Source organism: Euwallacea similis, chromosome 1 (assembly GCF_039881205.1).
Source record: "Euwallacea similis isolate ESF13 chromosome 1, ESF131.1, whole genome shotgun sequence".
Lineage (NCBI taxonomy): Eukaryota > Metazoa > Arthropoda > Insecta > Coleoptera > Curculionidae > Euwallacea > Euwallacea similis.
The window spans coordinates 640,378-661,738 of record NC_089609.1 but is presented as its reverse complement, the minus strand read 5'-3'; the positions used below and the strand labels follow the sequence as shown (position 1 = coordinate 661,738).

The 21,361-nt window shown below is 39.6% G+C and overlaps 5 protein-coding genes across 5 annotated transcripts; 2 read left to right on the top strand and 3 right to left on the bottom strand.

Annotated features, from left to right (window-relative positions):
* Positions 1 to 197: 197 nt before the first annotated feature.
* Cdc5 (cell division cycle protein 21) lies at positions 198 to 2,890 on the bottom strand. The gene has a single exon (XM_066393329.1). The coding sequence runs from the start codon at positions 2,798 to 2,800 to the stop codon at positions 362 to 364; it is 2,439 nt and encodes an 812-aa protein (XP_066249426.1). The 5' UTR covers positions 2,801 to 2,890; the 3' UTR covers positions 198 to 361.
* A 333-nt stretch (positions 2,891 to 3,223) lies between these two features.
* On the top strand, positions 3,224 to 7,506 carry PGAP1 (GPI inositol-deacylase). The gene is made up of 16 exons (XM_066398094.1): positions 3,224 to 3,433; positions 3,699 to 3,846; positions 3,900 to 4,123; positions 4,175 to 4,423; positions 4,476 to 4,649; positions 4,707 to 4,966; positions 5,024 to 5,174; positions 5,226 to 5,485; positions 5,537 to 5,647; positions 5,697 to 5,912; positions 5,968 to 6,138; positions 6,190 to 6,352; positions 6,400 to 6,806; positions 6,872 to 6,973; positions 7,028 to 7,314; positions 7,374 to 7,506. The coding sequence occupies exons 1-15, from the start codon at positions 3,293 to 3,295 to the stop codon at positions 7,257 to 7,259; spliced, it is 3,009 nt and encodes a 1,002-aa protein (XP_066254191.1). The 5' UTR covers positions 3,224 to 3,292; the 3' UTR covers positions 7,260 to 7,314; positions 7,374 to 7,506.
* A 297-nt stretch (positions 7,507 to 7,803) lies between these two features.
* On the bottom strand, positions 7,804 to 15,609 carry gig (tuberin). Its single transcript, XM_066398086.1, has 29 exons — positions 15,427 to 15,609; positions 14,901 to 15,037; positions 14,625 to 14,847; positions 14,313 to 14,478; positions 14,085 to 14,259; positions 13,713 to 13,913; positions 13,515 to 13,662; positions 13,149 to 13,458; positions 12,929 to 13,097; positions 12,669 to 12,878; positions 12,388 to 12,616; positions 12,165 to 12,283; positions 11,971 to 12,116; positions 11,731 to 11,912; positions 11,478 to 11,674; positions 11,310 to 11,424; positions 11,085 to 11,256; positions 10,704 to 10,879; positions 10,481 to 10,657; positions 10,235 to 10,429; positions 10,026 to 10,163; positions 9,812 to 9,946; positions 9,405 to 9,680; positions 9,011 to 9,185; positions 8,793 to 8,951; positions 8,545 to 8,735; positions 8,287 to 8,492; positions 8,056 to 8,229; positions 7,804 to 8,001 (listed from the first exon to the last, which is right to left on the bottom strand). Exons 1-29 carry the CDS (start codon positions 15,497 to 15,499, stop codon positions 7,804 to 7,806), a joined length of 5,172 nt encoding a protein of 1,723 aa, XP_066254183.1. The 5' UTR covers positions 15,500 to 15,609.
* Positions 15,610 to 16,155: 546 nt separating this feature from the next.
* LOC136410318 (acetyl-coenzyme A transporter 1) lies at positions 16,156 to 18,672 on the bottom strand. The gene is made up of 6 exons (XM_066392420.1): positions 18,221 to 18,672; positions 17,741 to 18,167; positions 17,470 to 17,684; positions 17,108 to 17,416; positions 16,829 to 17,053; positions 16,156 to 16,780 (listed from the first exon to the last, which is right to left on the bottom strand). The coding sequence occupies exons 1-6, from the start codon at positions 18,434 to 18,436 to the stop codon at positions 16,595 to 16,597; spliced, it is 1,578 nt and encodes a 525-aa protein (XP_066248517.1). The 5' UTR covers positions 18,437 to 18,672; the 3' UTR covers positions 16,156 to 16,594.
* Positions 18,673 to 18,840: 168 nt separating this feature from the next.
* On the top strand, positions 18,841 to 21,318 carry Pat1 (Protein interacting with APP tail-1). The gene is made up of 7 exons (XM_066389923.1): positions 18,841 to 19,169; positions 19,232 to 19,587; positions 19,637 to 19,808; positions 19,866 to 20,257; positions 20,323 to 20,442; positions 20,493 to 20,627; positions 20,683 to 21,318. Exons 1-7 carry the CDS (start codon positions 19,011 to 19,013, stop codon positions 21,170 to 21,172), a joined length of 1,824 nt encoding a protein of 607 aa, XP_066246020.1. The 5' UTR covers positions 18,841 to 19,010; the 3' UTR covers positions 21,173 to 21,318.
* Positions 21,319 to 21,361: the final 43 nt, after the last annotated feature.

Sequence of the window (21,361 nt, the reverse complement as noted above, 5' to 3'; positions counted from 1 at the left end):
CTAATTAATCCAGTAGAACCCTTTTTCTTGCAGTATAATTCATCGGGAAGAAGACAAAAACTTTGAACTAAGTACAGTAAAAATGAGAGGAAACATGGAATTTCTAATCTTGAAAGAGTTAAACAGAATTTTGAAAAAGGTGAATAAAATAAAACACTAAGTATTTTTTAATAATTTCATATTTATCATTTTTCTACAACACAATTTGGTACATCAACTTATGTGACTGAAACAATGTCCCATACACGTATTTATACCATTCATAGAACAGATTCCATTCTTAATTTCACGCTTAATCCAATCTAATATTCATAAAAATAATAACTGAAAGAAATCAACTAAAGAATTTCATTATAAATTCTTAACTATCCATCTGTTCGTCTTTCTCCACTCCATTGTTCTGCACATGAGCATACTGCTCCTGCAACTCTCCGATTTCATTCTGCAGCTCCCCATACCTCATTTGTAACGCTTTCTCCCTTTCAACCTGCTGATTTACATCCTCAGTCAAAGACTGCAGTCTCCTAGGAAGGGCGTTCATTTCCTGTTCTTGCAAGAATTTGAAAGTTTTCAACTCCAAGTTAGCGATGTCAATATTTTCATAAGTATCATTGAGCTGTTTGATGAGTGCTTGTGCTCGTGACTGATAACCTCCTGTGAGGATTTTTAGCTTCTTTTCCATCCGAGCGGCTTTTTTCGCCTCCTTAGCCATGTGGGCGCGGTTCTGCTCCAGACGTTTTTCCGCAGATTCTAGTCTGTCCTTCTTGCTCGCTAAATTGGCACGAGTGTAACGGTTTTGATTGGGCAAAAACAATACTTGTCCAAGACATTCTTCCCACACTTGGGTGTAGGCCTCCATGGGCAAATCTCCGTGATTCATGCCCTTTTTAACTACCTCCATCTCCTTCTTCAATAGTTGTTTTGCCACCTCAAGCTCCTCACTTTGGAAATTTTCATAAGGATTCTCTTCCATGAAAGCCAATTGTTGAGCCTGTGCTTTGTTTGACTGCTTGTTTTGTGTTGGTAGTGGGTTCTTCAAATTGTCATATTGTAGCATGGTGGCCATCTCCAATTTTATCAGCTCCTCGGCTTTCTGAAGTTCTGTCAACTGGTAACTCTCATTGAGAGGTCTCAAAACTGACAAATTTACATCTTGTGGCCTTGGTAAATCTCTCTGAATGACTTGTGATCTCAGTGCTAATTCCCTCACAGCTTTGGCTCTCATTTCCTCTTGATGTCTGCTATCAACATCAGCTTGGTCCTCAACCATGCTCTCCTGTGCTTGCTCTGGCATTGCTTGATCCTCATTATCAGGAACAACAATTTCATAGTCATTTTTTGGTTGAGGCAGGCTGCTTAGCCCCATTTTCAATTGTTGGTTTAGAGATGTTCGATAATTTAGATTTTCTGCAGGTGTACTAGCAACTGTCAAATGTTCTTCAAGATTAATGTTGAGCTTATCTCTCACTGAGGGAGTGATATATTCAGTTGATCCTCCTCCTACTGGGACTACTGCCCCACTCCTAGGAGTCATGAATCCAGTACTTCCAGGGGTGGCTCCACTCTCACTTCTTGAAGATCTGTAAGGTGTTGTCAACACTGTGTTGGGAGTTAAAATGGTTTGAGTTTGTGGTGTTACACTAGTGAAACTTGTGTTGTTAATTACTGTGTTTAAACCTCCTTTTAAAGGAGTGTCAACTTGAGTCAATGCCATTACATTTTGGGCCTCCTGCAAGATTCTGTCAGTTTGAGGAGCTGGGGTTCTAGGAGTGGCTGCAGCATGTGGGGTAACTGTATAATCATTCAGCAGAGCATTTGTGGAGTCTACTCCACTGTCTAATACAACTTCTCTAGCCACCTCACTAGCCTTCCCAAGCTTAACAACTTGATGCATCTCTTGGTCTGTAATTTGAGGGGTTGGAAGCACTAATTTTGACCTTTTCCTTGCAGGTTCCTGGTTCTGTAGCATCGCCTCAGGAATATCATTTTCCTTCCTCTGTTTCAGTTTTTGTTTATCCTTTTTTCTTTCACGTTCTTCTTGCTCACTTCTCAGCTCTCCCTCCATGTTTTCTCGGGTCATTCTTGAAAAATCTGGGGCCATAGGGTCTAAGGCTTCTTGGGAGGTGTCATAAAATCCAATTGCAGGTCTTTTCTCAAATGGGATCTCCGCATTGTAGTCAACTCCACGCTTCTTTCTGCGTCGCGGAGCTACCTCAATGCCTGCAGCTCGCAGTTCTCGTCTTTTTTGGAGTGCAGCAAGTCTCCTGGCTTCCTCCAGCTGCTTCTCTCGAGCCTTACGCTTAGCTTTCTTGCCTTGAGTGTTGGCCAACCGGGCACGAGCCTCTGAAAGCATTTCTAATTCGTCTTCATCCATGTCTTTCGGATCAGGTCTAGCAGGCTTAGTTTCAGGGTTCGGATCAATTTCCCCAGGTTTTAATTTTCTAGGATCGTCCCCATCATCGCCTTCCTCTTTCCTCTGAGCTTGATCCAGTAGGTATTCGTAACGTTCCAAGCATTGAGCAGCTGTTCGACCAATAATAGGAGCAATGGTCCTCCACTGCGTTGGCATTAGTTTGGCTAAATGCAAGAGCTTTTCGTCTTCCTCTCGGGACCATTCTGTCTTTTTAATACTGGGGTCCAGCCACTCGAACCACCGGGCTTTGCACTGTTTCGCTGATTTTCGGTGCAGCAATGAGGCTATTCGAGACCATTGGTTTTTGCCATATTTCATCACGGCGGCTTTGAGGATTTCATCCTCGGTGTTGCGCCACACGCCTCCTTTTATCATAATTCGCGGCATTTTGAGTTTTAGTGAGGAGTTCAATGGAAAACAGTATAAACGAAACCGACCGCTACTCAACCACAAAAGTTCTGCCAAAAATAAAAAGCAAAGCGATGTGAATAAAAATGACAAGTAAGACTAGTGACAGAGACAGCTGAAGACTGTCAATTTCTGTCTGATTTTTCAAATTATATGTGCATGGTGTTGGCCACTGCTACATTACTATAAGTTGCTTTACTACAAATGTTTCCTTTGTTGTTTCCTAGTGAAAACGAACGATAATAATGGAAATATATCCAAAATAATTATACTTTATAAACACATAACAAGTCATATATAGTGAACGATAAACTTTCAGCCTTAGCTGATCTTTCAATCCGTCACTGTATATGACAGCATTGTCATTGGCAAGAAAGTAAACAAATATGGTGACGATGAAGGCGCGGCATTAATATTATTCAAGTTTATTCGTATATATCTCTGGATAAAAAATAAAATATTGAATTAAACATGAAGAATATTATCGTGTACTTTCTACTGACTGTTTTTGCCACCTTGTTCTATATTGCAGGCCTCGCGTTCTTCTTAACAGACCACGAACCTAACGACAAATGCGAAATGACTTACATGTTTGAATATCCCCAGTACGTGGTAAGTAATTTTGCAATTTTGCAGGCTTTCTCAATAAGTAATTGTCTTTATGTGACTCACACCTAACAATACGAACTTCAGGCCTCAGTACCTGCTAAAATTAAAATTAGATCATTCACAAAATTTTTCTTATGAAGACCTCATATTAGCTCTATACTGTTGCCAAAAACTTTAGCAAATTTAACGTGAAACACAGCCAATTTTTTTTTAACAATGATTCAAACTCAATACCAAGCTAAATGGTAATGATAATTTGTTTTCTCAGAGAATTCATCATGAACTTGATGAGCAATACCCAAAATATGGTCTCTATGCTTATGGAGAAGGCAGAACAACGAAAAAAGCCAGGAACATGCAGTTTAATGGCATTCCTGTCGTGTTTTTGCCTGGGAATGCAGGATCACACCACCAAGGTTCAGTGCAGCATTAAAAGAAAACACTAAACATTAAATAACTTACATTCTAGTACGCTCTCTGGCTTCAGTGGCCTTACGCAAAGCCTTAAATTCAGGAACTTCATTTCATTTTGATTATTTTACTATAGATTTAAATTCAGAGTTTAGCGCCCTTTATGGCCCAATCCTCTATGAGCAACTGCAGTATGTTTTAAGCTCCATTGAAAGGGTTTTGGAGTTATACAAGAATAGCTCTAGGAGGCCCCAGCAAGTGGTACTAATTGGTCACTCAGTGGTAGTTTTATTAGATGACTGCATTGGCTGCTTCATAAAATGGTAATTTTAGGGTGGGATTGTAGCTAAAAAGGCAATAGCCACTTTGGTTAAACACAATAAACACTTTGTGTCAATTTTTATTGCCCTCGCCTCGCCCCTTGCTCGAGAGCCTATTTACTTTGACAGATATGTACGCAGTTTTTATGCCAGCAGTTTCTTCAATCAAACCAATGTTACTTCAGTCAGCATTGCAGGAGGATACAGTGATATTTTGGTTCCTGCTTATTTAACCACTGACCAAAACAGTATTAATTTGGTGGTACTAACTAATAATTAGTTTGGTATTTGACCTTCTAAGGGGTTTCTTGTAGGCCACTAATGTTGCTAAATGCTGGGTGGAGTCCAACCATGTTCAGATTCTATGGTGCAAGCAATTGGTGTTAGCAATTAATCGAGCATTATTTGACAGTGTTAATAGAAGTTCAAACCAAATATCAGCGGACTCCAGCTTTGTTCACAAAGTCTTTCAGCACCATCTTACTCATGTATGTTTGAAAAGCTTCCATTATTAGCACTTCACTTCTTTCCTCATAATTATTTAGAACAGTGGTTCATATGTCGACTTAAATGGAGCTACAGAGAAGCTGATAAAAATAGACTATAAAGGAGAATGGATTGAAAACATACAGCGCCAGTACACAGTAGACTTGAAGAAGGGACTGAAGCAGCCCCATTGGTACATGGTGGGGCTTACTTTGCAAACTACCTATCAAAAGCTCTCAGTACTTGCCATAAATTTAGAGGTCACTGATTGGGTGTTTGCCTGCAATGCTGCTTACCCCAACAAGGCGAGTAGGGTTTGGTAGGTGCTTTGCCTTTCTTAGTACTGAGAATTTTAAGTTTATCTGCATATTTTTAGTGTTGATGTTGAACACTTGACTCAGCACTCAGAAATAGCTCCTTCAAGCAGACACAAAAGAAGGCTGCTGACGCTCGATTTACATGAGATCAAACGGCGTAATAGGGAGTTTACTCATGTGGTGTTTAGAGCTTTACCCACAGATGAGCATGTAATAGACTAAAGCTACAATCAAATCAAACCATATACCCAAAATTTTCAGTTAACTTTCCATGTGGATACTTACAGCAAACATGAACGAGAGACCACAGTGTCTCTGCCCAAATTTAGCTTTCAAAAACGTTTGCTGCAACGAACGCCAGAGAAAGCTGTAGTATTTAACCTGATATTCCCAGAATTAGAAGACCCATTGCAAATTTACCAGCTGTATTTAGAGCCTGTGCAATGTGGCACTAAAGAGCACCACTCAACTGCCAGTCTCATAACTCCATGGGCAAATGAGAGTGTTCACATGCATTTCACGTAAGATATTTCTATGTCACAAGAGCGGTTTTAAGGATAAATTACTTCCAGGGAGCTTTTGAATAAGCCATTCATTTTAAGGGTACAGAACCCCAAACCTTTGGGCGGAGGTAGCGCTAGGGTGCGACTAATACTAGAGCCTTCCTGCGTTTATGAAATAAGGTAGCATTAAGCCTTTAAAGAGAAAAGTATTTTATTGAGAGGTTTTTAGTGTGAGACTCCATATCATAGGAGTTTTTGGCCAATTGGCTCGCTACTATTCCACCTTCATAATATCCACATGTGCCACAGTGTTTCTTTTAGTGTTCCAAAGTCAAGTGGATGTTATGGGACGCACCAAGAGAGTGCCCATATTTTTCTCCTCTTTGGCTGTCGGTTTAAAGGAGATGTGGCTTGTCGCCGCCGTTTTTCTGGTATCTTTGGCATGGTATGTTCAAACAAACGCTTAAATTGATTGCTGATTTACCTGGATTTGTTTTTAGTAAGAAATACTTGCCAGAACCGGAATTTTACATCTCTGAAAATGCCATTTACACGGTAATAGCCATGACAATAATCATTATGGTTTCATATAGTCTGATTTTCATTTTATTGGCCGCATACTGCCTATCGCTATTTGCCTTAGAGTCTACAGTGCACAAACTCACCTTGAAGTACGTGCCTCTTGCGATTTCTTAATAAAATGACGAACTAAAGAGTTTCAGACTTCTAGCTAAGAGCGTAACTTTAACTTTTCGCTTCTCCGACTACTTCGTAACGTTCCTACACAAAATGCCCTTTCTGGTAACTGCAGCCCTAATAGCCCTGTGTTTCTCCGCCTGCGGGGGTTTGGCTCTGTGCGTGGGACTACTGTTCTACTTCTTAAAGGTACAAATTCACTTTGACGCAGGATTTATTTTGAAGAAAATTTTCAGCTCACTCAGATGTCCCAAGAATATGTGGAACAAGTGGCCTGGTTTATTTTGAAGAGCTTGGCGAAAAAAATTCGGAAGCTGCTTTCAAAGCGAAATGAAGAAGTTAAAGAGGCGACGAAGAAAAAAGAACTGAAGGAAGAATCGTCAGAAAGCACCTTAAAATCAGAACGTAATAATACTTCTCCTGATGAAAGAGTTAAAAGCAGCGATTTAGAGCCTTCTGCAGACAGCCATGAAGGTGCCATAAAAGGGACTGAAGTCGAAAAGAAAAAAGTCGATATAGGACCTTTAAGGGACATAACTAAATCAAATAATTCAATTTTTTTCCACTCTTCCATGTTCATTATTTGGGCCTTTGTTGCCGCCTTGAATGTGCCTACGGTTATAACGTGGGCTCATAATTTTAAGTGAGTCTTTAAGCTATCTGTGCCAAACTTAATTTCAGCTTGAACTATTTGTCGAATTTACTCAGGTATAGCAGAAATTTATCGCCTGATGAATCCCTATTGCCAGGCCTCGTCTTCAGCATAGGAGCCTTCTTTTTATGGCAGTTTGATCTTCCTAGAGTGGACAGGTAGGTAGACTTCCCGATATCATTGGATTAAATAATAATTGCAATGTGTTCCAGGAGGTTCAACTCCATCTTACGACTGATTACTTTGACGCTGATTCCTATATGTTTCCTGTATGCGGCTGTTTCGGTTTACCGCATAAATTACATGCTTACGTTTTTGTTTGCGCTAGTTTTACTCCAACAGTTTGCCCCTAAAGTGGCAACTGAGATTGAGGAAATTTCAGATGATGCAAGAAATAGGGATTTACACGAGAGATATGACGATATTAAGAAAAAAATTGACTGATATTCGCCTTTTTGTACAGCTTTTGTGTGTAAATAGCAGTAATTTATTAAATGAGGTATTGCATGGTATTTCTGCGCATCGAATGGATAAATGAGGTTTGTCATTATTCTACAGTATTTGGAAAAGATGCAGCCAGGAAGTCAAAGCGTCAAAACTACCGCCTTCGCCCAAAACACAAAGGTTTTAATTCACCTGAAATGGGTGAGTAACACGAACTGCAGCTTGATCATTTATTCTTACTTACAGCGTAGAAAAAAGAATTACATATCTTATAAAATAAAATTATTCATTAAGCTTAATTACAATCAATTAATATAACAGTTCCTTTTTCAGTCTAGTGCCATACTTAACATTTCATTATCATGAGGAGAATGGGTGATTTAACGAGGCGCTATGGTACAAAAAGAAATTTCCGTGAAACCCTCTAACACTTCAATAAAATGTCAATAGTTTTCTATTACTTAAGCCACACTAAAGAAAATTAATGAAACAATATACGACTTTAACACATGAAATCAACAATACATAACTTTAACCTAACGATTTAAGAATAATCGGTGAAATCCTCAATGGGCTTGTAGCGCTTGCTCTCCTCTGAAGGATAAATATTCTGGTCTTCGTTTTTCTGCTCGTCTAGCACTTTCTTACGCACGTTTTTGATCTGTCTCAACCTTTCCAGCCAATTCGACGCATACGGGTCGTTCGGACTACTCTGCAAAGATCTGGCCACCAAAGAGGCCAACTGCACCAAAAAATTAGAATATGTACAAAAAGTCCTGTTGTAAGAGAAACATACATTCGCATGCAGGGCCAACTGCCTGGCTAAAATGGCAACGTTATCATCGGAGACTACTTTGGGGTCGTTGCCCACCACCGCCAAATCCTTGAGTTCGTCTTTAATTTTGACCGTCACCCTGTTTATGCTGTGGTCGAGAGGCTGAATAATAATACTGGCGAAGTTAAACTGGCTCTAAAAGCATTTAAGCGGACTATAAATATAAAAAACATCCCTTGTTTGAAGGTAAACCTTAATGGTCTTCATATCAAACTCTTCCCCGCTCTCGTTATAAATGATATTAACGTAGTCGTTTCCAATGTGCATTTTTTTGTTGTTGCAATTTGGGTCCGTCTCTTTATTGGGCATGAGGGTAGCCACGTGGTAAGTCATACGAACCACGTCGTCCTCCCAAATGTAGACGTATTTACCGTCGCCTCCTTGTTGATCTAAGCCGCCTGCAAAAACCCAAATGGTTCTGCCAAACCTTTTCTTGAAGAACCAATTTACCCAATATATGGGGTTCAGTGTCAGCTATCCTAGCTAAAGTCCCCAGATTGTTCAGAAATTGGATGTACCTCATCGAGCCGAAACAATTCTTTAATATCTCCACCTCGTTGTTAACTTGTCCTTCGCCAATATATAGGACTCCGACTGTGTGAGTCTCGTACGGCGGGATTTTGTCTAAATTCTTTACCGCCCTGCAGATATTTACAAATCTATTTTTCAGTCTGTAAAGGAAATAATGAGAGATGCACCTGGTAACAACATCGCTGGTGCCAATGAGTAGCGGTCTGTCATATTTTTGCTGGTCTAGGGAGCAGAAGTTATGGTAGAGCTGTAGAAAGACGAAACTCGGGTGCACCCCACTTTTGGGAGGCTCTTTGGAACGGTTGGGGTGTTTGTTCGGTTCCGGTCTAGTGTAGTTCGAAAAGAAAATAATTTTCTACATAATATTCCACATCGATCAACTTACTTGGGTCTGCTCATAACTGAAATGGTGTTTAGTCTATCACGTCTAATGTAACTCACGGAGTCAAGCCGTTCGGTACTGCCACTACTCTTACGCTCTTTTAAATTTAATTGGCTCAAATGGCTGGTTCTGTCCAGGACCACCGAAGACGAGGAGCTCTTCTGCAGCTCTTGGCCACCTATCAATGACAAAATGATTGTTTATTTAGTTCTTAACAATTTGGTGACATATCAGACATTTCTAAAATACAGAATAATCGATCGTTTGTGATGCAGTTAAAGAGTATCGCAGTGTTCCATGCATTTCCCGCACACTACAGGCCCGGAACAATAATTGGAATATATCTTGTGCTGTTCTTTTGACACGGAAAGATACCACGCACCCAAGCAAGATTTACCTTTATTAATATGTCTCGCTAATCTTGGACTGGTCTGAGTGGGACTTTGCGGTGGCTTTCCGGTTAGTGGCTGCAATCCACCGATAGCGGTGGGCCGACCGGGGAATTCTAAGGGCGAAATATTGGTTTGTAACCCTGGAGATGGAGGCACTGTTTGACACATTTTCCCAGTGGCTAAAGCGGCTTCGTTAGGAGCCGCCGATCCAGGAAAACTGTAGTAACTCTGCAAAGAGGGGTGCGACGATTGTACTGGATCAGCCTGTGGGGGACTGGTACCTGTGACAGGAGATTTGATAGGAAAAAATATCTTAAATTGGCAATTTGTATGCCCTAAAATGTTTAGCAGTCATTCTCTAATAGGAAAAATGGCCACCTGTAAAGCAGCCTTTAGGTTAGACTAATTTTACCTGCTATCTCTTCGGGTATGGCCTCACAGCTGACCCGCATATCTTTGGAATACATTTTGCCTTTTTTCTCTTCGCTGCTATCGCCCTCCGACGATCCAGAGGATGAGCCCATTTTGTGAAACGGATTTTTCCAGCCTAAAGAATGAAATCAATTCCTTTTTTGATTATTAATCAATTATTCATTATTAATTGATATTAGAGGTGTTGAACTTACCGGCAGACATTTCTGGGCTGGAATTGGACCTACGCACCGGATTTCTGGATCGACTACCGTCTTCGTAAATGATTTCATCGTTCTCCTCTTCGATGCTGTCCTGGGAGTTTTGTCTTGATGGCGTTTGTCGCGGAGAACCTAAAATATACAGTTCAAAAATCAATTATCGATGATTAAAAAAAACAACAATTAGGCCTTTAATAACCAACCTTGGCCGCTAGCTAAATCATCATCGCAATTACTCTGGTTTTCGTCAAATGTATCTTGGCGCACCAATGAGGGCCTTGGTGGCTCCTCTTGGGTCGAGCGCTTATACAAATTAGCGACCTCTTTCAAGGGAAAGTCAAAAGGCATGTACGAGTGAGCTAAATCATTCTGAATTCGCATTATCCATGACATGTCTCCTACAAAACCACAATAAACCTTCTGCGTCTGGAAAAGTATAATAACAGTACCAGTGGGTCTGCGGATATGGATCTCGGCAAAGCCTTGCAACCAACACGGACACAGGTACTCTTCCTTGCCTTCCTCAGTTTGACCAAATCCTTTCGTTGCCTCTTCTTGCGGAGAACTGGCCGAATTGTTAGATTTTTCATTGGAATTTTGCCGGCTAGTTTCCGTACTGCTACTACCTAATTTGCGGCTAATAAAAAACTTCATTGAAGGCGTTAAACTTACCGGCTGCAAGCAAGTTATTGTCCTTCATGGCGTTGCACCTGCTCCAACAGTCCTCGCACAAACCCCGCCGCAACACCTTTTGCGAACAGCCGCTGGTGGTGACTCTTACCAGCTTGTTTCCTACCAGCCAGGTCATCGACTGGCCATCTCTTAGAAGAAATTCAGATAAAGGTGTTCTAAATACAGAGAAGGGTGTTAAATGCTGGGTTAAAAATGGGTATGGTTGGAGGTATTGGTATTGTGTCGAAGCGCCTACCCTGCACATCAAAATAGGGCTAATTTGATAGATGAAGTGTTAAAAGAAAAACAGTACGATATATGGCCAATTCCTCCAACACTAGATCTTCTAGATGCAAACATCTTACAATAACAGTAATTTACCTTCTAGGTAGAGCGGTGCAAGGCGAGAAGACATATCGAACCATCAAGTCCACGCAAGTTTCATTTAGCTCCTCATAAAACGTTCCTACAAGTTTACTGGGAATGTGGCTTTTCTTAATCGCGCCTTTGTCCATTCTAACGGACCACGTCCTCTCATCCCGTCGTCGCGATCCTATACAAATCTTCAATTCCACATCTTTAACATATAACTAAAGCAACGACAACCTTGTTCCGTTAAACTAGATGACCGTTTCCGATCAGAGCTGTCCTGATTCGCGCTAGTCAGATCTAGTTTATGAAAAATGGTCTCCTCGTACGGCTGGAGGTTCGCTTTGAGGCCCTTAAAACTGGGCGGTATTTCTGGACCTAAAGCAGGCGAAATTGGTAACTCACCGTAATTATAAAGCTAACAAAATCCCTGCGGAAAGTAAGCCGACACTTAAGGAACCAGAGGGCGATCACGTGATGTGCCAAAGACACGATGTAATGGTTGAATTTGAAGGGGTTGCTATAGGCCAAGGCAACAGCGAACACTGCCATGTACTGGTCTGCTACGAAGTTGGCGAAAATCGAAGGTAATTGAGTCATGGCTGGAGAAAGGTGAAAAGCTTAGTGAGGGGGAGTGAGAGATTATAAAGAGGATTACTGGATAAAAACTCCAAAACTGGCACCGCCACGTGGTTCGTAGGAGACATCTTCGACAAATCCAGCAAAACCGACGGGAGGATTTTCACCATCACTTCCTTCATTTCGAGGGTGCATACCATGAGAGCAGATATGCATGGTTTCGAACTTTTAGGGGCGCTTATAATGCACTTCATTATGCAGCTGATCAAAGAGAAATAAAACGAAAATATTGACCAATAGTTTAGTTTCTTGGAGTTACCGTATCATCTTTGTCTGACTAGGATTATCGAGGTATGCATGATACGATGCCAGATTAACCAAAACCAATGAAATAATCGTATGGAAGTCGGGCTTGTGTACTTTAACATTGAGCGATTCCGGCAAGTTAAGACTCCGGTCTGAAACCTAAAAAAATCCCGATGAAGCAACAACGCAACTCAGATGAGAACTCACCATAGCGCACAAGACACCGACCAGCAAATCAAGCTCATTGTTGCCTTTCCCTAGAACCAGGGACTTGTTCTGCAGACCCTTGGAAATCCCCGTAAGGACCAAGTTCAAAACGTCCCAATCTAGAAAAATCACTTTAGTAAATTGGTCAGGAAATACAACGTGCATAGAAATTTGTGTGCACATTGGAGCGGGTGCTGCTCCTTTTATAGTGATATTCGTCTACCTTTCTCCGATCTCAAGCAAGTAATGATGACCCTAAAAGCCTTCCGAAGGGGCATGTTAGTGACGGTGCACGCAGACTGCGACGTAACTGCTGGTGATTGTGGTGGAGGCGAATTTAAGCTGTTGCGATAAACCACACTCAAATATTGGCTAAACACTATGCGGTTATCGTTTGGGTAGCCGAGATGGAATATCGAGTCTGCGCGCATTTTCAGGAAGCAATCGAATATCTGCACATATACTAAAAATATATAAATAATACAAGCAAAAAAACCTACTTACCGCATATCTGACTTGACTGCATCCCTGAAAGCACAAGGGCATCTCATAATGTTTCTCCAAGAATGTGACCAATATGGTGAAAACACGGATTGCATGACTTGAAGGCAAATTGTAAAGCTTCCTGATAAACAGCGAGTTTAATCCATGTACCAGACACACTATGTCATCGTAATTATCGTGAGCCGGTGCTTCGAAGGGCCTAAATAAGAACTGAAATTCCCTGTTAAGGCTACATTGCAAATTATCATTCAATAACATACTTTTTCCAAAATGTCTAAGAGGTCCAGGCAACGTTTCGAGTCGCTTACTCTGCAAAAGTCTAAGAGCATTTTAATTACGGAAATCCTAATAGAAACATCGTTGTCGTTTACTGCTGGAGTCATGTAAGGGATGATTATGCGCTCCATCAAATCCTCTTCATATGGTTCCCTGACATTTCCATTATATTGCATGACAAATTTTAATGGTCAACTTTAATACCTATTGATTTTGTATACGTGAGTCAAAGTCCAAAGCACCTTAATTCTTATATTGCTGCGCATGTCACTCCTAAAGTATCGATGAACCAAATTGTGCAAACTGTTTAACCACCAATGGTGAACGGGGCTGATGTTCATCGACAAGTACTCCAATAGTTTTGTCAAACTATCATCCGGCCTATCAATGGCACATTCCTCCACCAAATCATAATAGCTCTTAAGATTGCCATGATATTTGTTGTGCTCTATATACCATTCCATGGTGTTCATCGTGGACATCAGGATAGATTTATATTCGAGCTTATAAGGTACTACAAAATTGGAAGTTAACAGTACATATCGATGTTCAGTGAATGGGATAACTAACCAGTGTTCGCTATGTGAAGAGACTGAGATATGATCTGTAAAATAGCAGACCAGGAAGAATCCAGAAGCTCCATTCCATGCCGATTTACCAGCTGCTGAATGGCAAAGGCGACTTCATAAGCAACAGCCGGGTGGTTAGTTGTTAAGGCCTAAATGCGGAATTTTAACCCTCTCCAAACGATCTAATGGTAATTTTTACCTGCACAAAAGAAGGCAAAATCGAACTTGGTGGACAGCGCAAATTTGGAAATGGATCTACAGTCCACAAGCCCATGCGAGTAAAAAACACTGCACCTCTGAGTAAATCAATGTGGAGCCTCAACACTGGCTCTTGCAGGATCCTACACATTGTGTAGATTGTGGAATGCCCCATGTGGGTCCCTAAGAGGTTTTTCATAATCTGTGAACAAGGTGTTAACTTGCAGAAGTGCATTAAAAATAAGTTACCCTATAGTGTTACACTCAAGTTTTTTAAAAAGATCACTGCATATGTTACAGTGATTTTTTTGAATCAGCAAAAAACTTAAAGCTGCTTTAAATCCTCACAACCCTGGTTTAGAAGATGCCTTACATGCCAGCTCTTTTCACAAAATCTCTGGTCCATGACGGTGCGGCAAAGACCACCAATGAATTTTGGCAAGGCATCTGGTGACATGTTGCTATAGGCAACAATACTGGACATTATCTGAAGACAGCTGATTATGGTGGTGGGTGGGCTGCCTCGGGTGCATAATACACACATGTGTCTATAATATGGTAGTTTTAATCCATGGTTTTATTAGCAGACAATTGCCTTTACTCAATAAAACCATTAATGATTTCCTCGTCTAAATAGGCAGCATTGAAACGAATTGTGTTGTCAATCATTGTCAAGTACTTTTCAATGCCTCCTACTCGAGATATTTCAGGGAGCCAGTTCAAGAGGAATCTTCCAATTTCTTCTTCAAAGAATAAGATTACCTTTCCTGTAATATATGAAGAAAATGTAATCACAAATGAAACTATCACAATATGGGATCAAAACATGACTTAATAACTGTTTGTAGAGAAGTAGTTGGCAATAAGGATAAAACTATTTACAACATCACACCTAAGCTAAAAATTCCCTTACCATTTTGTGTTAGAGCAATCAACAAATCCAACTTTTGTAAAACATCCTCAGGATGATCATGATGTTTGATTAACCTAAAAAACTGTGCTCTCATAAGAGACAGCCTTTCCATCTGCCCTTTAACCAGGGCTTGCATAAAGGAAAAGACCATGTGACGGGCCTCAGCAGGATTTTCTTTTGCAAACAAATCTTCTGTGCAGCTCCATAGTTTCTCTACCACATACTGTATGATCAACTGTAAAGGTTTTGCACATTTGGTGATAGTGGTTTACTTACATTGCCTAATTTTTCATACTCCACAGTCACTGTTAAGTCTTTAAGGGCTTTAAGCCTAATTGGCAGAGGAGTCTCCTTACTTATGTCTCGAATAATCTCTTGAGATGGGTAATAGTCGAGTTTTCCTGGTTGGCTTCCTGTGGAATGTTTTTGAACAAATGAATGATTTATTAATATGTTACTTTATTACAAAGAGATACATGATGCAAACATAGGTGTTCTTAGGCTAAATAAGGCTATTATTAATTTAACACTATTGACTATTGTAGATATAAAATGAGAAGAAGTCCAGCCCTGGCCACTACACAGATACAAAATGATTTGAAGCAGAACACACACCATATAATATTTTAATTCAAATCAAGCACCATCACAAGATATCTTTTGGAAAGTTTCATATGAAGGGTTTTTTAATACAGCATGAATGTGTTATAGTTATAGTGACAGTAGGACTCCAAAATGCAAATTTTGGATGTTACTCAGGATAACAGGGGGCAGGAATAGAAGGGGCTTAAATGAGGCTTACCCAGAGCTCCTTTCTTGAAGAACTCTTTTAGACGTGCTGGGAAATTTTTACTGTCTTTCTCCTTTGAGCTCATATTTGTCTATTTACAGCTACGGGAGAGGTATGAATATATTCATATATTGAGGCAGTGTATTAATTAAATTTGTTAAATGTTAATAGATCCGGTATATGAAGAAAACAAAAACTTACGAAAAAAGGGAGCAATTTTACTAAAAAACAAACAAATAAAATCTGAATACATGTCATAACTGTCAAACCAAACTGTCACTTATGACTTACCCCCATATTTTCTATTTCTGTCTCTTCCATAGATTTAGACAAAAAAACAAACAAAGTGGGGGTACTGAATTGAGATTACATTTTGCAGCAATAGTGACGTAATGAGTATGATACTAATAAAACGTGCAAAGTATCAGTATCGTTCCACATTCCATGTTAGTAAGATCTCTATTTAACATAATATTGGTTATTATAAGTTTTTTTTCAGACATTTAACCCAATACGAGTATTTCAGTATTTTTTAAATATTTCCTTGATTATTTCACTTTTTAAAAGTCGTCAATATATATTTTTTACTTTTCTGACTCCGTTATCCAAGTTCATTTTCTTGAAATTAGCAACTACGTGTGAACGTGATATTAAAGGTCTATTTTGTGTCCTAGTGAGAAAAGTTGCTTCTTTAAGGATGTGAAAATACAAACTAGAAACAATACAAATTCAAAAATAAGATAACTTTCAAAAAACTATATTTGAAAACTTAAACAAAGCATTAAAACACATACTTGTACAATGCCAATTATTATTAAAAATGCCACTTTATTTTTAAAAATTGGTACAACCCTGGAATGATATAACAATATCTCAAAGAGTCTTTAGTAATTTCCTCTCCAGATACAGCTACCAAAAACCACTCTAACTTTCTCAAATATTCAATACTGAAACATGTGAAAACTTATCTAATAGATCACAATCCACAATTAAACAAAGGAAGATTTCTCAGGAAACAGAGTCCATAACTCATTTCACATTAAAAGCCTTCTTACCCCATAAGGCCTAATTAAATAAAATAAATTCTCTTACTTATTTACAAAAATTCCGCAATAGTTCCAAACCAATTTTAAATTTGAGAATCTAGTCAAACTTTAAGTTCTCCTCACACAATACTCAACTACCTCAACCTCACTACCCTCTTGTTATGCCTCAGCTTCCAAGCACTTTCCTCCAGGCTCTGAATTGACCTGACTTTCTGCATGCCCCATAATAGCCACAGAAACCCTATGACTGTACATAGAACCGTTTCAATGTAGTATCCATCAACTTGAGTTACACAGTGACCTCCATTTTTCAGGCAGTTCTAAAACTTCCATTAAATAAACCCTTCATAGTTTATTGGTTTTGGTACCTCTTTCTGCAACAGATTTTCGCATAAGTTCCCAACATTGTTCTGCCCACCTTGACACTCTTTCCAGGTTAAGGGGTCAACGAAGTAAAGTGCTAGCATGGAGGGCAAATTGCCCCCTAGGTTGGTCACAGTGTTAAGCAATGTCATGTAAGTACCACCCACTGAGGAGTCACTTACTTTCGCAAAAAACGCCATTATTGAGACATACATTGAGTAGACACAAACCTAATAATATGCTGAAGATAACATCAGATAGAAAAATTGAAACTTAAAAATTACCTGGTGTAAGCCATAACAAATAAGTAGCAGGGCCACATATGAGACTGGAAGGCCCAGTGATGAATCAGGCACTAAATGAGGTGTAATCCAAACCAGGCCTGCTGCTATTAAGCCGAATATTAATCTGTAAGGCATTGCCTTTATATATATATCAAGAGGTTTAGGGCCCACTGTGTATCTTGCTAGAATGAGAGGCAGTACCAACTGTACTGGTATAAGAGGAATTGCTATAAGCCCTAGTTTTTCTTTAGGGATACCTGCCTCCACCAGTTTTAAGGTCATTACACTATCAGTTGTAGAAAATCCTATCTACAACAGAGTATTCTGGCTATGGCTTTATTATTCCCTTATCAAGTGCTTACTTTGCAAGTCAAAAGAATGATAACCAAGCTTTGAACTGCAGGTAGGGTTAAAATGTCTTTGAGACACAAATAGGCAGTTTTAACATCTTTCTCATGCATCACCACATGCTCTGAATCATGAGGTTCTACCTCCTTTTTGATTAGCCCTACTGCTGTGGTAGAGATTATAAAAAATATTCCCCAAAAGAAGAAAAAGGTGGGTAGGGTTACAATACCTTAAAAAACCATTTGTTACTGGACAGTTCAAAAATTCCACTTGAGAATTTCTCACCTACATCCTGAGGTTCACTCCTAAGGTAATTGTTGCAGAAACTTGGAGATTCCAAAGCCATAAACACCACATAACTCAGAAAATAGCCTGCTGATTGACCCACACTGTTACAAGTGCTTGCATGGGCTACATTGTGCTTTTTTAGCATGGTTAAAGCCCAGCCATCTACTGTGATATCTTGGGTGGCAGCTAGGAAGTTTAAGCCAAAGAACATTACAGTTAAAACTCCGATGTTTGGTGAATGATGTTGATCTCCTAGCCATTGCTCCATATGGCTTGATAGAATTAACATAAAGATTCCTATCAAATACTGAGTGGGAATAAGCCACGTCTTCCTACGGCCTATTCGGCGCGAGAATATTGCATCCACTAAAGGAGCCCACAGTAGCTTTAAACTAAAGGGCCATGTTACAAAGCTAAATTCTGCCTAGAATTTTTTCAGTTTTAGCACATTGGCATGAAGTACATAATTGTGAGTACCTGCTGCTTGTAGCTAACTCCTCGATTCTGCAAAATCATAGGGATTGCGGCACTGAGCCCTAAGGGTATACCTTGAAGTGTGTAAAGAAACAGCAATAGCAAAATGTTCCATTTGTCCTCTTTGATATCGCTTCTGGTGCGAAGAGTTGAGGACGATTGTCCATTCTCCAAGAGGAATGCTGTGTCTGAGTCATTTTTCCGGTTTTTTCGCTCCATTTTTGAGGGTAATAATGGAGAGTAGTATGCAACTTGTTAGGCCACGTCAGGTTTACACATATGTTAAAGCGCAGTTTAAACGAAAGACTTGCTGTAATGGCAAGAACCAGAGTTTAACTAGAAATGGGAGGGTTTCACCATGTAATTTTATTGAGTTTTTAATTGTTCGTTTTGTTAAAACTTGAATACATTTTTTAATAATTTGATACACATCGCATTTGCGGTTTGTTTACAGTTACAAAATTGAACTGACATATGTCACTGTCAAAATAATTCCGAATTGCTCGTTGATTTTCTATTGCACTTCTCTCAGTTATTGTCAATGCCTGACCTTGAGACAGATCATGCTTGGAGCGTGTCGCAACTCAATGACGTCATACTTCATTTGAGAATGACATATATCAGTTGATTGCTGAGGCTCTAATGATTTATGAGCAGCTTTTTATTGAGAATATTAAGGGTTGGGATGGTTCTATTTATCATTGTGTTTGCGGAACCGAGTTCCCTTTCTTTATTTAAGGTTTCTCCTTGCAAGAAATAGCTGGTTTAATGTAATGTTTTCTTAGACGAACCAATGGAGAATATGTGTGGTGCAATAAATTATTCCCCAAACAAATTGTACGATTTGTGCATAAATGCAGCTGCCAAGCAGTATCAATCAAAAAGGTGGTGGTTCCAGAGGGAAGACCTCTTATTATTGCCGAATTGTGCCCTGCTGGACTTCTACGAAACGGTAAGCAGACAAATGCAACTGTCTCAAACAAGAAGATATCAGAGCCCCATATCTACTTTCAGCTTTATTATAACAGCCGGCTATATCTACTTAGACAAGACTTTGGCAACATGCTGATCTTTTACAAACTGCTTCGCACAAGAAAAAAAAGACACTGCCTCATCACCTGCTATCAAGCAGTATTAAATTATGAGCATGGTGAACTTGTCTCAAAAGCTTTGTTTGATAGCTATACTCAACTCATTGTTGGAGAAAGCAACTTGGATCTAATTGATGTTGGGATGAGAATGGGGAGCTTCCTAAATGAGGGAGGATGGTATGACTACAGTGTTCAGTTTCTTGATAGGGCCAAAGCTCTATTGGCAAAGAAACATCTGTGTCTTGACGTGCAATTAAAACTGATGGAGTGTGATAGATTGTGAGTTGATTTGTTGAAAAGGTTTAAAACATTACAGCAACATTTACAGGAAATTACTTGCCGAGTCTCTGCACTGCAATTTCATGAGAGCCCGGGAGACATATCTTTGCTTCATAGAAATAATGAAGTTCTTAGAAAGGAATACAACATTGACCTCAGTATTTGCCAGCTGTTATTGCACTCTCTCTACATATTTTTTTGTCCAAAGCAATTTCGATGAGGTACATCATTTTCTCTTCATTAATTTGGTATTATTTTCATAATCTTCATTGTTACAGTCCTATCGCTGCGCTTTAAAAGCTTTTACCCTTCTTCCCCAAGGACTAACCAACAGAACTGTATTGGATATCCTCAGGCAAACGTCGAAAGCTTGTGTGATGAAACGCAAATTTGCTCAGGCAGGCCTCTTGATAAAACAGGCCATGAACTTAGGGGTGCAAATGGACATAAAACGGCATCATCCAATTTTCTCAGACCTATTAATGGATTATGCATTTTACTTGCTAAATTCTGATGCTGTTGTTGAAAGTGTGGAAGCTTACCAATTAGCCTTGGATCATAAGTTGTTCATCTTTGAGACTCGGAACATTCAAATAGCCTTAGCTCATGAGGATCTTGCTTATTCCTTGTATGTGAACGAGTATAATTCAGGGAATTTTCAGTTGGCAAGGTAAAGCACGTTTGTGCCCTTAGGAATGAGAGTTCTGTTAATGAAAATGGCATTGCAATTTACAGGTGCCATGCAGAAACGTCAATATTAATGATGAAAGAGGTACTGCCACCTGATCACATTCTGCTGGCATCAGCCAAGCGTGTTAAAGCATTAATACTTGAGGAAATGGCTCTTGGTTATAAGTAAGTTTTTACTAGAAAACCGTTTCTTTTATACTTTAAGGATTATCTAGCGTGTCGTCCGAGAATGAGCAGAAGCAGCTGCTGGCCACTGCTGAAAAATTACACTTAAGTGCCTTGAAACTGAGCCAAGAAACTTTTGGCGAAGCCAACGTCCAAACTGCGAAACATTATGGTAATTTAGGAAGGTATGTTCTTCAATTTCTTCTCAGTCATTTTTCTCAGCAAATCCCTTTATAATAGGTTGTATCAAAGCATGAAGCAATTTGACAAAGCAGAACAGATGCATCAAAAGGCAATAAAGATCAAAGAAGATATCCTGGGGTTGCACGACTATGAAGTGGGTCTCAGCGTAGGTCATTTGGCCTCTCTCTACAACTACCACATGAAAAAATACTCAGCTGCTGAAGAGCTGTATTTGCGCTCTATTGAAATCAACATCAGGCTCTTTGGTCCCGCTTACTCCGGATTAGAATATGATTATCGGGGTTTGATACACGTTTATTCAAAACTGTCTAGTGTAGACAAATATATTTTTTACAACACTAAGTACAGGGAGTGGAGACGTCTGCGACGAAAAGTGGCTCGAGTCGACTATAACGAGGAGTTGCTGGGGCCTCAGTGTGTCGTCCAGCGCTTTTTTGAAATCGGAGATCAACAGGTTGAGATGGAAAAAGAGAGGATATTGCTGGCCAAGAAGTTTAAAAGCTCCGCAGTGGAGTATGGGGGGTAACCCTAATTATTCTAGTCAACTTTTTAGTTCGATTTCCAACATGACTGAGAATTGAACCACAAACATGATTATTTTAACAGGACTATTATAGGTTTAGTTAGTTCTTTGTTTTACTGTTCTAATCATTAAAAGTTTTTAAGGAAGAATATAGTTTTGATGCGTGGCTCTTTCAGTAAGTCAAAAACCAAT

Excerpts from the sequence above, each read along its gene's own strand:
- Cdc5 (XM_066393329.1), bottom strand. The coding sequence starts at position 2,800 with ATGCCGCGAATTATGATAAAAGGAGGCGTGTGGCGCAACACCGAGGAT.
- PGAP1 (XM_066398094.1), top strand. The coding sequence starts at position 3,293 with ATGAAGAATATTATCGTGTACTTTCTACTGACTGTTTTTGCCACCTTG. Across the intron at positions 5,648-5,696 it reads TCCTGCGTTTATGAAATAAG|TGTGAGACTCCATATCATAG; the intron begins GTAGCATTAAGC and ends AGAGGTTTTTAG. Across the intron at positions 6,807-6,871 it reads ACGTGGGCTCATAATTTTAA|GTATAGCAGAAATTTATCGC; the intron begins GTGAGTCTTTAA and ends GAATTTACTCAG.
- gig (XM_066398086.1), bottom strand. The coding sequence starts at position 15,499 with ATGAGCTCAAAGGAGAAAGACAGTAAAAATTTCCCAGCACGTCTAAAA. Across the intron at positions 13,914-14,084 it reads TTTGTGAAAAGAGCTGGCAT|ATTATGAAAAACCTCTTAGG; the intron begins GTAAGGCATCTT and ends CCTTGTTCACAG. Across the intron at positions 11,257-11,309 it reads ATCTAGTTTAACGGAACAAG|GATCGCGACGACGGGATGAG; the intron begins GTTGTCGTTGCT and ends AGATTTGTATAG.
- LOC136410318 (XM_066392420.1), bottom strand. The coding sequence starts at position 18,436 with ATGGAGCGAAAAAACCGGAAAAATGACTCAGACACAGCATTCCTCTTG. Across the intron at positions 18,168-18,220 it reads GAGTTAGCTACAAGCAGCAG|GCAGAATTTAGCTTTGTAAC; the intron begins GTACTCACAATT and ends AAAAAATTCTAG. Across the intron at positions 17,417-17,469 it reads TCATTCTTTTGACTTGCAAA|ATAGGATTTTCTACAACTGA; the intron begins GTAAGCACTTGA and ends ACTCTGTTGTAG.
- Pat1 (XM_066389923.1), top strand. The coding sequence starts at position 19,011 with ATGGAGAATATGTGTGGTGCAATAAATTATTCCCCAAACAAATTGTAC. Across the intron at positions 19,170-19,231 it reads TGCTGGACTTCTACGAAACG|CTTTATTATAACAGCCGGCT; the intron begins GTAAGCAGACAA and ends ATCTACTTTCAG. Across the intron at positions 20,258-20,322 it reads GGGAATTTTCAGTTGGCAAG|GTGCCATGCAGAAACGTCAA; the intron begins GTAAAGCACGTT and ends TGCAATTTACAG.